The sequence below is a fragment of the Gymnodraco acuticeps genome, unplaced genomic scaffold (assembly GCF_902827175.1).
Source record: "Gymnodraco acuticeps unplaced genomic scaffold, fGymAcu1.1, whole genome shotgun sequence".
In the NCBI taxonomy this organism is placed as follows: Eukaryota; Metazoa; Chordata; class Actinopteri; order Perciformes; family Bathydraconidae; genus Gymnodraco; species Gymnodraco acuticeps.
Window position 1 is genome coordinate 1,782,039 of NW_022990559.1, and position 17,612 is coordinate 1,799,650.

Here is a 17,612-nt window from a genome sequence, read left to right on the forward strand (position 1 = left end):
AAGCTGTTTCTGTCACTGTATGGACCATCCATCCCTATATAACACAGATGAGCCATTTCCGTCCTTGTGATAGGTCCAAAAGACTTTCCAACTGCCCTTCCGGTTGGGGTCATTTTATTGTGATAATGACTCCCAACCCTAACCCTATGTTTGGTATACTGTAGATGCTTCCTTTGTTAAAAACATAACCCAAGGTAACTTGGACAAACATTTGTTGCTAGAGTGCAGGTAATGATTGTGAAAAAGGTATTGAGTTTTGCAAGTACATTGAATATAAATGCTAGTGGATAACAAGGGTGTTAAGGTCCATGTACAAAAGCATATCAATGTTGCCAACGGTCAAAATGCCATCTCAGTCCCAAAACAAGAGGATACTGTTGATCTACTAGCATCACTCTATGCTCAACATAAATTAAATGAAACCTATCCTAATGCATTTGCGGGGGAACAGAACTCCTTAACCTAAACTGTGACTTCTGTGCACTGTTCAACACATAATGCTAGTAGATATGTTGAGTATGAACGATGGACATGAATAATCATCCCGTATAAAAAAAACATACAATGCTGTTGTCCTTAAAAAACACTGGCAGTCCCAACCTTGAACTCACCACTTCAACATCACAATATGATGGATCACATTTCAGTCCATCTAAGTTTTCCAAGTAGCCCCACAGGAATCTAACTGGCACACCAAGGCTTCTAGCTTCAGCAGAAATCAAAGAGTTGCATCTCCCAGCTGTGTGTTCTGTCAGGGTTCAGATCAATATCTTAGCACCCAAGAAACAACAAGCAAGGGTGATATATGTCCCACAGTGCAGCACAAAAAGCATTACCACTCTACTTGATGCGACAGTTAAGGTTGTTACTGTGAATCAGCTGAATAAATAAACTGTACAAAGCTGCCAGACAAGCAAGTACTTAAGTCCTAAAAAAGTAGTACATCAAGAAGGACAGAAATGTTACTGTGAAAGTGTTTAGATCAGGGGTAGCCAACACGGTGCCCGCGGGCACTCAGTCGCCCGCAGGGGCAACGTGAGGCGCCCGCGGGGCACGTTCTATAGCTCGCCAAGCAAATCCAAAATGTATAAAATACACAAAACTAAAAAGGAAATGTAATTAAAATAATCTACCCCATGCATAAACGAAACCTAAATCATAGCGAACTCTATCTACTTACTACAACTCTATATCTATCTAACACCCCTCCCCCCACCCCGCAATGAATATCGACCAATCACGTTCTTGCTTGATTTGCGGGACCAGCGTTGCAGTCGGGAAGAAAAGCAATGTGGCACCTCCCCGTGATTTTCCTTCTGGCAGAATCTACACAACACATCAGCCCCATTGAACAGCCTATCGTGCTTTCGTGAGTTTTACTGTGTATACAGCACATGAGGGGCAGAGTTTTACTGTGTGTGTTGCAACTTGCATATATATTTATTCCACTTGACGCACACACACGCATGGCGTAATCTCCACTGGGGACAGTGGGGACATGTCCCCCGCACTTTTTGAAATCCCGTTTGTGTCCCCCCACTTTACAAATATGTATTATTTATTTTTTTAACGCAAGCCGTCACGGAGGAGCACACAGCCTCTGTGAGCGAGCGAGACAGAGGGAGAGAGAGAGAGAACGAGCGCGAGAGCTAGGGAGAGCATACTTTTTTCTATTTAATATAGATAAAGTAAGAAATAATTCCAGTGTGTACTATAGTACAGTACAAAAAACAGTAAACAGTGTAAAAGGGGAGTGATTAGTAAAATATGCATAAATAAAAAGAAATAATGCTAACTAGGTAACATAAGATAAGAATAAACAAGTTTAAATGATTTGTTATTGGTTGTGATCATATTCTAAATATGTTTGGAGCATTGCAATGTATAGCTCCCTTTCATCTGAGTGTTGAGAGCTGTATCCATAAATTCATTTTGTGCTCATAGTGCACCAGATTGATGCATTTCACTTCAACATTTAAAAAAACATCTTCCCGGGGGTGCATGCCCGCAGACTCCCCTAGAGGAGGTGAGGACCCCACTAGAGGAGGTGAGGTCCACCCCCAAATACAGCAGGTTCAAATAATTAAATTGCATACATGTTCTTTTAGTAAACACTGAAAACGGGTCCCACAGACCCAAACAGCACACAAAGGTTAAAGGTCAGCATATAATAATGTTAAAATGTGCTAAATATATACACTGCAAAAAACAAAAAAAAAAGAGTAAAAGTAGCTCACGACTTGTTTTATTTTTTGAAAGTAGCCCTCATCCTAAAAAAGGTTGGTGACCCCTGGTTTAGATGTATTTACTTTGGATGAGGCGTTTTCATGTGTGAAAAAAGCAAGATGCATTGAGCAGACTTGCTATGCACGGGCCTGAGAAGCTGTGTTGTTGGGGGTTAGATTCAAGCCAACAAACTAGCCCGAGGGAGCATTCAGTCAGAGGATACTCTCCAAACACTTGCACATTCATTTTCTTTGTTGTCTGTAAAGTGGCATGTCTAGAGGCTTAGAAAATGCATTAAGTAAGTGTACCCAAACGAATAACATTTAAACTGTGTGGTGCACAGCGTGATTGTTCAGCCAACTTCAAAGGGCTTTAAAGGACATTGGCACAAGGTAGTGGTCACAGTCTGCCTCTCGTGAAGCAGCTTTAAAACTCTCTGTCTGAGTGCATCTGAACCTTAACTTAGCTCATAGCCTGTCTTACACTCACTGGCAACTCAAACGTCAAGAGTACAATGTTGCAGGTTCCCTCTTTACAGTCGGGTTGAGGTATTACTTGTGGCAAACTGTGAACGTGACCTTTCCATACATTTATTTTGCAATTATCACAGATGTTGACTGCTCTGCTGCAGATGGCAGACCTCCCTCCAAGCACTCACAGAGTGGTTTCAACTATCTTGTGTTGGCAGTGTGCACAGCCGGAGAGCAAACCAGGGAAAGGAACACATGTAAACATGTACAAAATGTGTGTTTTTTTACATACACCTGTAAAATGTGCTCCTACATTCGACATTATCTTTCTGAACTAGAAATGTGATTTGTTGTATGTATTTATTATGACATTGTTTGAGTGAAATAAAGGAAATGATATGTAAAAGTAAATATAATGGTGTGAGGGTTTTATTCATAGATGTACAAGAAATGTTTGGTTCTGTCGTGACATTTAGGATAATAGATAGATGCAGAATGAATGCAGGTTACTACATATGAGAGGCACAACAATGATGGCTTTTCCAGTCACATTCAACACAGAGTAATTGCTATTTCCATCGAAATAGTGAAATACATATTGCAGCTATAGCCACAACACTGAGGCACAGTACTACTGCACTACAACTGCACTGTATATACCCAAACTCATTCTACATAGGGTGATTGCTTTATGTTGTTTACTAAATTATAAATTCATTTTCACAAAACTCATGCTGGAGTAAAGTAAGTTCAAGGTCACTGCACTACTGTAATGTTCTCATGTACTTTCTGTGGACTGCAAGTCAATGTCTGACAGTCAATGCCTCGATGCATCGTGACACTCTACGACCAAACGTTAATGACACTTTATGATAGATGACTCCTTATCTGTTTACCCATGATGCACTGGGCCATCAATCACCACATTATTCAACGATGACAAGGGGCTGACTATCAGTAGCGTGGCAGACATAATTCATATCTGTAACATCATCTAATTAAAAGACATCACTTCTGCCAGACAGTTGCCTTACTGCTAGCTGAAGCAAATTGATTCTCAACCCCCTGCTAGTCTATGCAAAGGAGAAATGAATAATGCATGGGATTAAAGTCTTATCTTCTGTCATGACAAACAATGCTGCCACGCTTTGAATATTCCACAAAGGTGTGCGAAGGGTCCTTATTAGCAGAGCAGTCAGACAGGTGCCGTTTTCATGGGGAGTCGCTGTTTGTTTCCGAGCAGAGACATTATTCTGGACACTGGATCAACTGATTGACTTTATGGCGCTGCTCATTTTACAAAAGCACTTAAGGTATCTGATAAATATTTTTATAGCTGCCACTTATGCCGGCAATATAGTGACAAAACTATAACTTCTGGCCACAGGCACTGTAGCTATTGCCCAAAAGGCAAAATGAATCCACAGTCGTGAAATGACATGTTCAAGGTTCGAGTCACCATTGAAGAGGATTTAAGAACCTGTGCGACTCATATCAAAAACCTGCAGCTCCAACTCTGTGAGCTATAGCTGTGTTAGAAATGTGTTCGAAAGAACAGTCATACAAAGAAAACAGCCACGCTCCGTGATTGACTAGCCTGTTTTAGTCAACCCAATAACATCATGATTAACACAATGAAAAGCATCATTTTAAAAGTAATGCTTTCCCATTTAGCATGTATTTGTCGAGGTGAATCTTTTAGACTAAAATAGATGATTTCGAGCATCAGGGCAGTGTACCTATGCAAAGCTGTAATCTGGTGATAAGAGCAGTTCAACTTCCATGTTGGTAAGCATTTTACTAAATGAGATGCTTAAAAAAAGTATGGATTATAGTTGTTGGTGTTTATCTTCCTGGTAAAAACGTATTTAACCTGTTTGGTGTCCGACCGCCTTATTGTTTGCCAATTTACATTGAGTTGACAGAGGAGGGTGCAGAAACTGGTGAGAGAGAGAAAGAGGAGGGGTATGACACGGATTAACCAGGGACATTTGGGGTTGTATGGATTTAAAATGTAATAAATTGCTCCCCACGATTTAAAAGAGCTGCTAATACTGCTGAATCCAATGAGAATCAACACTAGGGTCTGGTTTTTTAATCCCACGACAAGTCAAAATGTTTTGACAAATCAAGGTCCCTGTGGTTTTTAAAGGCCTCAGATCCTTTGTCCCTCAACTGCATCTTCTTTGGTTGATAAGATAAGATAAGATGGTACTTTATTCATCCCAATTTGGGAAATAGTTTTTGTTGCAGCAGCATAAAAGACATTTTACAATAAAACAAAACTAGAAATAAACAAGAATAGAAAGAAAAGAAAAGAAAATAGAAAATATACATGTTGAATTTGACAAGATATTATATATACAAATATATATAGATATATAGATTGATCAGAAAAGTTCTTTTAAAATCAGGTGAACTGAAATGTTCAATAGAGCTGTTACCTTTTAGACTTGAAAGAAGGTGCCTTTACGACCTTTTTATCAGCGTTTCTCTCTCAGCTGCCTCACAGGCATACCAGGGGCCTATCTTTGAAGCACTAGAGCCTACACAGAGTGAAGCAGGTCTAATGATGAATAAAGTGAGGACACCAACTGAGAACACCAATGACCTCCAGGAATGTACAATTCTGAAATAAATGTGTTATTGGGTGAATAGAGGTGAAATGCTTTTACGGTTAGTTTGCATGAAGTTCAAGTGTCAAACTGAGGAGTTGGCAAAAACACAAAATATAATCCTGAGCACACTCCTGCTAGATTGAACCTGCTACATATTACATAGCACTTTATGGAAATGGAAGAAGAAGTTAAAGAGCGGAGTAAGACAAGTTGAAAGAAACTCCACCACAGAGAGGGGATTTAATACCATTAAAAATCCCATTTCCTCGTGAGGAGTCAATCAATGTTTATTTATATAAAGTTGAGCTGGAAGCTTGCTTAAAAGATCTGAAAGCTGAAGAGGAAGTATTTGGGAGTTAGAGGAACTCAACTATTCAAGGATATGCAGCTCTCTCTCTCTCCAGATTGGCTTGGGTTGCTTTATTTCCATGTTTTGCCAAAAGGGGTTTGCACCCACACATTCACGTATGATGTGGAGAAAGCAACCAAGATGAGACTCCTTCACGTTGCTCTCGTGATTGTGTCTGCTCTGGGGAATGCTTTTACACAAAGGGCTGATGAGATGAAGGTTGATTATGAATTCTCTTCCCCTGCTGAATGTGTCAAGCCAGCCAAATGTCAGAGGATATTCTGTCAGAAGATATTGAGCTGACTGAAAATGTCAGACAGAGGAACGTTGAAAATGAGAACGAGGAGGAAAGACAAGGAAAAAGCCAGTGCATGTGTTGGTCTCAGACGTGGTAGAGTACCTGTCATATTATAATAATGAGGGGTTGGATTTGAACTTCTGTTTCCCATTAGTCATGACCTGTTTACTCTGGCATTAACTCCATGTCGAACGCCTTCATCCATCTTCACAAGAGAAGCAATCGTTTGAAGACAATACAGTTGGCATCAATGTGAAGTAATCCTTTGGCGAGAAATCTAACACTATTCCAAGATTATCAACATCGTGACATTGTAATGACCCGCGTTCCCAAGGTAGGGAAACAGACTGATTAGCACAGTGAAACACATCCATCCATCCATCTTCTCCCGCTTATCAGTGAAACACAATCACAACTTAATTAGATAACCTTTCTACCTTGTATGGGAGGAACCAGGAAGAGAAGCTAAGTATTAATCAAATATAACATTTCAAATGAATAAATGGAAATGTCATTAGCTGAACGTTTTCTGTTGAGGCCAAAACGTTTTTCACAATGATCACAGAGTAAAATGATGGAAGCAATTACTTAGTACAACTGAAACATCTCACTTCTTATCATTGCTTGTCGTCTTTGTTAAATGTGGGCAAAACAATAAGCTGCCTTAACCTACTCCTGGGACATTGTTAAGCCTTTGTCACACTTCACAAACTTCAAAAATCTTCGCACTTACCCAAAGCCGTATAAAACTCCTCTTTTGTCAGGTGCTCGTCGTCATTGACATCGTTGTACTTGAGCAGATCGAACAATGTGCACTCGGAGACATCCTTGGACAGACGTTCTTGCTTGATAACCTTGGAGGACAAAGAATTTATGTTTTGTTAAAGACACTTTTTTTTCAACAGTGACATTTTTTTTAAAGATAAATGTATTTGGCAAGTCTCAAATACTGAACATCTTAAGTAAAATGTTCCCTGACAACATATTTTAATTGTTTACGGCCTTAATATCTGATCTGCAATGTAATATCTGCTAGTAACAACTACAACAACCATTCAAGTTTTGAGAGCTATATTTAGGAACATGATTAGTTTGAAGGCAATATTGTCACCTGGTTTAATTTGATGGCCACTTTTGTATCTACTCATCAAGTATCAGATAACATAAAACTAAGCATGCTTCAAAGTTTAATTAGAATGATTTGAATGTATTTCACGGATACATATTTCTAATATTTGCATTGAGTGTCTGAACCCTGATGAAAACAGTTTTGTTGAAGTGTCGCTTTCTTCTTTAAACACTATTAAAGGTAACACATTATCCTCTGAAGAAGAGTACAACCATGAAGTAGCATTAAAGACAATATACAATAAAGTAAACACTTAACACAAGTATATATTGTACATTAGAAAAAGTACTTAAAGTTTGCTAACTCTGTGTATTGTTAAAATCTACTGTTTACTTTGAAAAGTTTGGATACGCTCTCGGTATAAGTCAACGTTAGATGCCCAATCTCACCGTGTTGAATGTCAAAGCTGATAAAACACAAACAGTATTTGCTGTCATCCAAACTGAAGCTTTGTCAAAACAGACGGAGACTAGGCCCCAAACATTGTGCAGATTTTACCCTCATCTTGCTAAAGCTTGGTCCCACTTATCCCCCTCCGCATGGCCCTGGCAGTGAAACATCCATCATATGAAATCAGCTGTCAAAATGCTGATCACAACGGACGGCTTTATACATCATGCATCGTCCGTCGGATCGCTGCACTTCCCTTCCCTGAGGACCGACCAAAATGTAGGGGTCACCTGTAATGGCACATCCTCCATGTATTCTCACAAATAACGGTGGTATACACAAGAGCTGTGTGTTTCTTTCGTACATGAATTATTAGCTGGTAAATGTTTTTTCCTCTATCTGTCTTGAAAGTATTTCATAATATTCAGTTGATCCAACATTGAGTTAGTGGTAAGGAACACTTAAAATGCTCTGCAGATTCCTCAGGTATTGAAACTCTAAAATATTCTTCACTCCCTAGGCCTTGCTTTGACTTAAAGTAATGTCGGTGGCCTTTGAGAGATTTGTAAGTGGTGTAGGAGTCGCATGCTTTGATGCTTAAACTCCTTAAATATTTCCTGACATGACATTAGTCCCCACACACAAACTTTAGATTAATGTTGGTAACTGCAGATATTTGCAATAACTTTATTTCTGTGGCAAGTGATTATTCAACCACAGTAGGAGTAGCAAGGACATAATTTCCTTGAGCTGAATAAAACTAATACACATCATTGAAGCCATAACCAAATGTAATGTTTATTGAGAATGCAAAACTAAGCATGATTTGCAAAGCCAATAGATAGAGCATCGACAGGTTAGTTGAATACAACACATGTCAAACACATACATTAGTATAGCTTCATAACATTGTATACTCATTTGAGTGATACATGATCTATCTATCTATAGCTACAAGTTGGTGTATGTAATTCTAAAAAACACAGTCAATATACGTTCAAGGCTGTTGGCAAGATCAAACTGTATCTGAATCCTGCTGTCTCTTACTAGTTCTATATAAAACCATTTGATTCTGAACCTGCATTGTTACTAAGCTTAATACTATAATTCTGTTCATTCTTTAAGATTAGTTGATAGGATACAAATGTGTCATCTCTTCTCCTTTTTTACTCAAATTGAACAATACCCTAACACTTCAACAACATTTCAAAGTCATGCTTATCCAATTTCTCCCATGTTACTGTAGAAAATGTCACCTGTGTTAAACCTCTGCATGAATTCGCCAAAATCCCACGCATGGTTAAGAGCATGTTGAAGGACGTTGGAGTGTAGACCTCGTCTGTGGGTCACGTACACAGTATTTTCAAATATTTTGCGCATTCATTAAAAATGTTCTGGTCTAGACAAGGGCCATGAGAAACCACCGTAATTGCTCAAGTCAGGTGCTTAAAGTGTTAGGTGCACACTCATTTCATAATTAAAATCAAAATATTTATCAAGATATGTGCAGATAATAATTGTGTTGAAGGACAAACAAGCACTTTATTTTCATAGACAGTAGCCTTTTATTTTAAGTGTCTCTATGTGAAAAGTTTAAAAAATAAATATTTAAAAAATAGGAAAATCAGATATGTGTGTATTACGATCTACATCATTATCCTCCTTGTTTTTAGACACAGTTAGGATGGACACACCTCAGTCGCTAAAAGTTATCATTTCAGGCAGACCTTCTTTATGCAATGAAAGAAGAAAGAATACGTTTTGACTTGCCATTTTAAAAGGGCACCCAAGAATCAAAGGGCAGGGACAATTGCCCCTTCATGTGCACACTCTCGCAAGTCAAGTAAGCCAGGGTGAGACATTTACATCCCAGAATTTCAAATGTGAGAAAAAAACACTCCAATTATAAAAGGGCGCTTCAGGGCACGGGGGCAGCCGCCATGGTTTGATTATTTTCACTGGTGATAAGAGTGTGATTTTCTTCGCAATGGTTATATTTTTGAAAAACATTTGATTTTGCATAAATTAAATACCCTTTCAACTTTTGTCAATAAGGCAAAACTATGCAGATTTCCCTTACAATTAAATCTAAGTCAATCTTTAGACATGGTGTATGATCTGGACAACTCACCTCCTCTGAAGAGGAAAGAAAACTGCATGTCCTGAGCAATTAATTACTTTGAAATTACATTACGTGGGAACATTTTAATACACCAACATAAAAACTCATTAAACACCCATTCCATAATTAAATCCAGGCGCCCTTATGTGGAGGCATTATCTAACCGCCTTTGTTTATTACCAACATTTAACAGATTGATTAAGCTATTTTGCTTAGATATTAATCATGCAATAATTAATAATTTATAATGCAGTAATTTGGATGTGAGGTGAAAGCAAGCAGAAGCTCAATTTCGTCAACAATGTTTAGGCTGTGTGTAAATAAAACCACAAAGCTTATACCCATAATCTTGATTTAAAAGCTAAAAAACATCATGGAAATGTTTCTAACCCAGTGTTCCCAAACAACTATGTGCACCTCAAAGTCTGAGAGGGCCATGAATGTATTCATGCGTGCACAAATATCTCAGTTGGAAATCCTAAAAGGGCCGCCTGCAATCTACTAATATTTAAATACTCACTTATCTTCCTCTCTCTGAGCATTATAGATTTGAATTGTATGAACTGTATGAAGACTGAAAACTCATCTCTTATTTATTTTGTTGGTCGAACGCACTTATTGTAAGTCGCTTTGGATAAAAGCGTCAGCTAAATGCAATGTAATGTATGAAATCTGCCAACATTCCCATATGTGTCAAGGATAAAAAGGGGATGTGGACTAAAAGCAGCCCTTGAGGAGCCCCCAGAAAAGAGATTCTCCATCTGGATGTTTAGTATTGCTGACTAGCTCGTGTCTTTCAAACACCTCGCGAGAGTGACACAGCTTGGCATGCAGGAGAATGAGTGTAATATCCAAAAGCTTGTAAGGGCATATTCAAATTCACATTGAGGGCATATTGATAATATTATTCCATAAAACACAGCACAACATGGTTTGTTGACTTTGCATTTCATTCACTAAACATCGATTTCTGTCGTGCAGGCGCGGGGCACAAAGTAAATGTAAAAACATGTAAAAATATGTAAATAATATGACAAGAATATCACTACTTTTGAAGTGCTATTTGGATGCTTTGAACCTAAAATACTGAAATATATTCAAATGAATCCAAGGAGAGCTCCCCTGTTGAGCAAGATGAGGGCACTGACAGAGCTAAGCAAGGTGACCCCCGTGCAGATGGGAGATCCTACTGGATCAGCAGGAACCTGACCTCAGGACAGGAAGTGGTTTCATGTTTCTGAAAACCACTTTAGGTTGCTTACACTTTCAATTATTTAAATACTTTCTGTGTTAAGTCAGACCTCAGGTACTGGGAGATGTTATTTGTTATGCAGAGAATCTTCCTTCCTCGTGGCAGACACAAAAGACTCTTTCTAACCGTCCCTCCTGGTGAAAAGGCTGCAGCCTCCCGTGAGCACAAGGCTCCTTTTACCCACATTGCGACCAGAGGGAAGGGTACGAGGAGTAAAATGGACACAATTATGGCAAGCATCAAAGCTGCTTGTTTAAACACCAGAGCAAACAGGTTCTTTTGTGTTCTCCATTTGGAGGGATATTGAAATATAAATTAAATGTGGTTTTGACAGACTATAGATGGGCTGTGTAGTGTTAGTAACCCTAACCCTACATTTATATTTGGGGGACACAATTACATTAAAAGGTCTCCTGTGAATAAATAATACATTTGAAAATCTCATAAGATCAGCTCTAGTTATTGTATATTAACTTAATGCCATTAATTGTCTGAGTACATTTTACACTTTCTTTTTTTTAAACAAATATGTATTGTCTTTTAAGGCTAAGGTGGTTAAGGTAATTGAGAAAAATGTTGGCCTATTTGTAATACTCTTTATTATATATCTAATCATGTTACTAAAGACTTTAAGTTGTGGCTTGCAAGCTGTCAGGGTTGACATTTATGCGTCTATTTTGCCCGATATCGCATTTTTCACAGCTACTTTCTTTGCAATAGAGCTGGCAAATGATGGGCTGGAGAAAAAAGGAACTAGCTTACTCTTGCTGGCTTCTACCTAGCCAAGCTTTAAGCTATTCTTTTGTTTGATAGCCTTACCTGTGAGAGCTCGCTGGCATCGATTTGACCATTGTTATCTGCATCAAAACGTTTGAACATCAGATCAACCAGGTGCTTCCTGGCTGCCATGTTGTCCTTGTGGCCCCCGTGGATGTTAGACCCCATGTATCGCTTGTCATGCAGATCCAAGATCTTGGTTTTCAGTCGACGGTATTCACTCAGTCTGCAGTTATCATCTGGAAAAGACAAAGAGGGAAGGCACAATGGTTAGAAGAGACAGAGAATATTCATTATATACATTTAAAACAAGAACTGTTAAAGCTGAGATTGAAGTTTGTTGTTGTTTTGTTTGTATAATTAAAAATGTCTGTATTTTGGCAGGATGCATACAAACAGATATTTTATGAATATGTAAATAACTCCCATGTGCTGAAAAAACATTGAACTTGTGATTTCTAGAATTGGATGCAATGTTTCAGATATCAGCCAATTAGTACCTTTGAATACCAGAATCCCCCTGAAGACGTAACTCAACAATAAGTCTATGATTGTATGAATCACAATGACAAATGCTAAGGATTAATTTCCTGAGGGTAGCACAAACAGTGACAGTCGTGCAGCATTTCTCTGCTTAAAAACTAAAAGAGCAGCACCACAAAGAAACGGATGAACAGATTCATCACCGGGTGTCAAGAGCTAACCCTGACAGCAACAGAAAACATGATGGCCTTGTATTTACAATCCGCCATCAAAGGCTGCAGATAAAATAAGTCAACTACAAGAAAGGTTCAGCGGGGTAGAGTCGAGGCGAAGAGAAAATAATGACTAGAACCACAGGTTGACACATGTCACATCAAGTTTGCATCGTTAGATCTGGAAGTGTTTCTCCTCCAATAACGGTTGTATTAACTGATGTCAAACAACCCACAAGAAAAGCTTTGTTGTTCACCGAGATGCTTCTCAGATCCCAGAGGAGGAAGGTGACATTACTGCCACTTCCTACGTACCTATTCGGGGAAATAAGAGATAATAACAGCTGTATGGAGTCTTCTGCAAGACTAATTAACTTTTTTGTGGGGTGATCAGGGGAGATGGGTTTAGTGAGAGCGGTAATGAGATCTTCACAAAGTAGAACTAGGAGCTGACTGAGAGCTGTTGACTAGTAAGGAAGAATCAGAATGACCCTAGAGACGAATCACGTCATTATCTGCCGGGTAGGATTTCATTTTCGCCATAAAAATGTCTTTCCTTATTCCTTCAGTGAAACAACTTCAGAAATCAGCGTGCTTTTAAATAAGACTTAATCTTGGTGGTAACCATCACTGGGGTTTAAGAGGCTGAGATAAGTTCTCTTATCATTGTGTCAGTAAAATCAATGGGGTTCCACAGAGGCTATTTCCAGCCATTTTCTCTTTCATTTCTATTCTGTGTGAGCTTGTAAAGTCCAAAGGTGTAAAAACGTCATTCACTGGTATTGAAATATGTATTATTGTGGCCAAAACAGGTGTGATATACAGCAGCTATGAGCCTTTCTTTGAAGCTGAAGATAATATTGAAAGCATTTGTTGATCTTTTCATATTCTACCACACATAGACAAAGACCAATGATTTGAGATGAGTTAGAAAGCTTTCTTTGTTCTGCAAGGTCAATAGCAATTTTGAAGAGGGCAAGCGCAGAAATAGTGCCAATCGCTTTAAGTTACAGTTGGGTGAAAAGCAAGGTAAAAAACCTGAGTAAAAGAGTTGAAACACGACGAATGCAAATGCCTTGACACGCGAGGGCTCGCTGAATGGTTTGATGATTTTGAAAATGATGTGAATCATTTGCCATGGCCTTTTGCAGTCACCGGCGTTCAATCTAGTTTATACCCTTAGGAAATGCTCACTGCTATCATTATCGACACATCCAATGAGGGAATTTGTTTTGGAGAAAAAGTGGTAATTCTGGAGTACGTATAGTAAAGCCAAGGAGCATTGGAGCTGGTCTGGGGGCTTAGAATGGGCCTTTTTTGTGTTTTTTATAAAATAAGTTGTTTCCGGGCTGTTGAAATGAAGCCAAAAATGGAAATCACATCTCGTTATGCTTTGTTTTCTAAAAGCGACTTGGTAAACTGATTAATTTAAAGCTCACATAGCCAGGTGGAGAGTATTAAACATACAGTAAGCAAGGAGCCCAGAATAGTTCCCCCGTTGCGGGTACACGTCTGTCACTGTCTGAGACACATACTGAGTTGCTGACAGGTGTTGGAGCTGCATGCTCAGTCTGAAGCTTCATGAAACTAGCAGTGTGAACAACCACGGTGGTGACTGGTGAGCTTGTCTTTTCCATGAGCGACTGCAGAAAAATAGGAGGATGTACTAAATCATACAATTACATTTTGACTGCATGAGTGTCTAGTGAAATCTTAGGAATGGCATCAGCAAGTCTAAAGTATCATCAGCTGTTATAGTGCAGGCCGTTCACACTGCAGCATATCATGGGACGGGGTCTGTTTTGACAAGCGTCAGTGCCAGAGAAGCTGCTTTGGTCACAAATGGCAGAATGAATAAAAGATAAATGGCTGCTGGCATAACCAGGGGAGATGAAGGTCAGCGGCGCACACACACACACACAAGTACACAAATACGCTTGCACTTCGCACACTCATAGACACATGCTCTTAAATGCAGTCCCCCAGCCACACTGCATCCGAACAGTACATGTCCACACAGGGGAGTAGCAGCATTAATTAAACAGTGGCTTAAATAATTTCTCTCAAATATAACTAAACCAAAAATGTCCTTAGTCCAAGCAGGCATTTAGGGGAAACGTCAGAAAGCTTTCGAGCAGCCTGCCTGCTTTCTCTATTTAACATTTATCACAAAACAATGTCAGTTGATTTTATCGAGGATGCTTTTTGACAAGCTAGGGCTGCAATTGTAATGTTGATTGATTGTCAGTCTGTCAAGATGCCAAGATTTAAACCTCAAATTAACTCTGTCAAATCATCTGCTTTTTCCTGCTGTGTCATTGTACAGACAGCAACAGACACATGATGGTTAGGTTGCAAACATCCATCAAACATGTCTCTGGGAATCACCAGTAAACCACTATCAGGACTAAAATGTTTTTTTTAATCTTTCTTTTGCAATGGATGTTTTTGAATGTTTGGTATTTTAAGAAGCAGAAAAAGGTGTGGCAGCTGTACTGTATTTAACTATAAGTGTGTGTCTCTTGCATGTCATGACACCCCATCTGTCTCCTGGCACACAGATTTAGCCCACATGAAGGACAAGTGTGATTTTGGCAGGAGTTGAGAAATACCATCTTGTGTTTTCATACACATTCACTTCTTACAAGCTGCTTTACAAAAAGGCCAGTCCTACTTCATTTAGCCACAACCTGAAGAGGAATGGCTGATATTGAAATGTATGTTTTACTTTGTGTAGTTGTAGTTTTCCCTAAAGGCTATAAAGACGTGAGGTGGATTTTCATTCAATCATCGACAGTCTCAAATTTGTGTGTTTTGAATTACGGTAGCTTAATTACCAAATATGACCGAATCTTTCCTTTTCCCCAAAGCAATCTTCGAATGTTCCTTTCAGTCATCCGCTCCTTTTGTAATACATACTAATGACAACTCAGCTCTTTTATGAAACATCCAATTACAAGCTGGGTAAACACCATTCGAGACGAAGTAACAGTGTTGTAATAGAACCATCAACTGTAAGACTCCCACAGGAACACTTGAGCATAATGCTGCCTTTGTCAACATCATTCATGGATAAAATTACATTTTCTAGGGACGAAATGTTCAGTAGAAAGGAGCTGGAACTGAATTTGGTAGTTTGGTTTGAATATGAAATTACTTACAGGAGCTTGTAGACTTCATATTTCATCTTCACAGTTTAGAACATCTTTGGAATAGTACATTTTAAAACTATCTTTAGGACAAAGCGTATGTTGGTATTTGCACAGGTTAAAGCACGTGAAGGACACAGACGTGTTGTTTGCCTTTGACTGCACAGTGACCTTGCTTGTGACAAATGTCTATGGTCACATAGGCTTCATGTGGCAAGTGGCTGGCCAGGTTACACTGTGCAAAACAATTGCCTCCTATTAATTGCCTTGAACTGTTCATTTAATGTGGAGGTCAAGTCCCAACCTGGATAGAAATAAAAGTCAGAGTGATAGGACTTGTATGCGCTTTGCAGATTGTTAGCAAACCATATCTGATTCAAGCCATTTGTGACAAATAGCAGTACAGTAGCAGCAGGCTGCTCTGCTGTAAGTAAATAACGTTGTTATATAAATGCAAAGCCAAGAGTTAATAGCTACTGTCGCCAACACTCACTTTTATTGATATGCTTGCTTACTTACTATAACTTGGACTAAATGTGGCTTGACTCAGTTTTTCACCCTTTAGCAGTTACTTAACCCTTATGTTGTGTCCGGGTCTCCCGTGACCCGTTTCAAGTTAAAATGATATAACAACTACGCTCTAGTTTTTTTAATCGGAACAAGGCTTCATGATATCCTCCACAACAGCTATATAGACACGACAAAACTGATTTTGACCATTTTTGCGTAGTGTATAATTTGGTGTTCGGATCTGGGGAGACCCAGCAGAATAGTTTGAGTGACTCGAGGTCAAATTTGGCCCAATCAAGATTCATCTTTGACTTTAGACACCCCTCCCCCACCCTCTTCATCCACTGTAACAATAATGTTCTCAACATGCACCTGGTTTCCCCTCCCTCTGCCCCCCTCCCCCCACGGGAACTCCACCTTTCTCAAAGTATACTAACACTTGAACCTGAACACACACATGCACGTGTGCAATATGTGGTGTTATGTGTTTTGGGGCCATACAATAAAATTACAACAGGATTGTACGGTTATGAATGCATTATAAGTTAGTTATGATGTAGTTAAAACAATATTGGATTTTTTTTGTGTTTTGTGTTCTGTTTTAATGGCAAATCATTATTAAATTGTGTTTTAAAATCTTTGGATGTCCGTGATTTAGCATGAAGAGGGCTTAAAAACTGCATGTTGACAGACTAGTATTTTATGTTAAAGGAGAACTCCTATGTGTGTTTATAGGTCAAGAAGATATGTAGTACTGCATCGAAATGTGTGGGATAGAAAAAAGACGATAGCGTTGATTGTGCTGAGTCTACCTTTGTTGCTCAAACAGTCCATCAGGAGTCTGACAATGTTATAGCACTGCAATGTTATATCAGGGAAGTACTCTTTTTAAATACCTCTGATACAAGATACACACATAAACATAACAGTCCCATGACCGGTGAAAGCCCATAAATTGACTTTGAGACTGCTCATGAAGTATAATAACATGATTAGAATAAACCATCTAGGTCAATCCAGATTAGGGTTGCAAAGGGGCGGAACATTTCCGGTAAATTTCCATGGGAAGTTAAACTGGGGAATTTTGGAAATATTCCATATTTGAAATAAATAAAACATTTTATTGGTTCAGTGGTCCTTGGTATGAAAAAGTTTGAGAAACACTGTACTATATGAATACATGTGTATGTGATATTTGCAATTTAAACATTAAATAAATATATTACCCCATAATATCATCAAAACTTACTTCACTTTGTGTAGTCCACAGGCTCAAATGTGTGGCTTCATTTGTCTTGTGCTTTGGGCTCGAAAGTGTGGTCCAGTATCTGTTTGTTTTAGTCAAGATTATGCTGAAATATACTTTCCCCAACTATATTTAAGTTCCCTATGAAGAGCCAACCTTCAATTTTGAAAATTCCCAGTTGATTCCCATGGAAAGTTTCCATCTTTGAAAATTCCCGGAATTGTGCAACCCTCCAGATACTTCTGATATAATGTGTAATCCCACAGGTTCATTTGTAGCGTTTTAAATTTGTTTTTGTGTTCCCTTGATGGAGAAATATAGCCCTTAAATAACCCTGGAACCCTTTTAAAACAACGAAAGAGATCATGGCATGCAAACCAG

General features: G+C 38.8%; 1 protein-coding gene across 1 annotated transcript in view; it reads right to left on the minus strand.

The window, feature by feature from the left end:
* fstl5 (follistatin-like 5) overlaps window positions 1-17,612 on the minus strand; it is a 200,649-nt gene that overhangs the window by 91,061 nt on the left and 91,976 nt on the right. Inside the window, exons 5-6 of the mRNA XM_034227644.1 lie at window positions 11,674-11,870; window positions 6,695-6,815 (exon numbers count right to left, since the gene is read on the minus strand). Coding sequence (XP_034083535.1) covers window positions 6,695-6,815; window positions 11,674-11,870 — 318 coding nt within the window. The remainder of the gene's footprint in view (window positions 1-6,694; window positions 6,816-11,673; window positions 11,871-17,612) is intronic.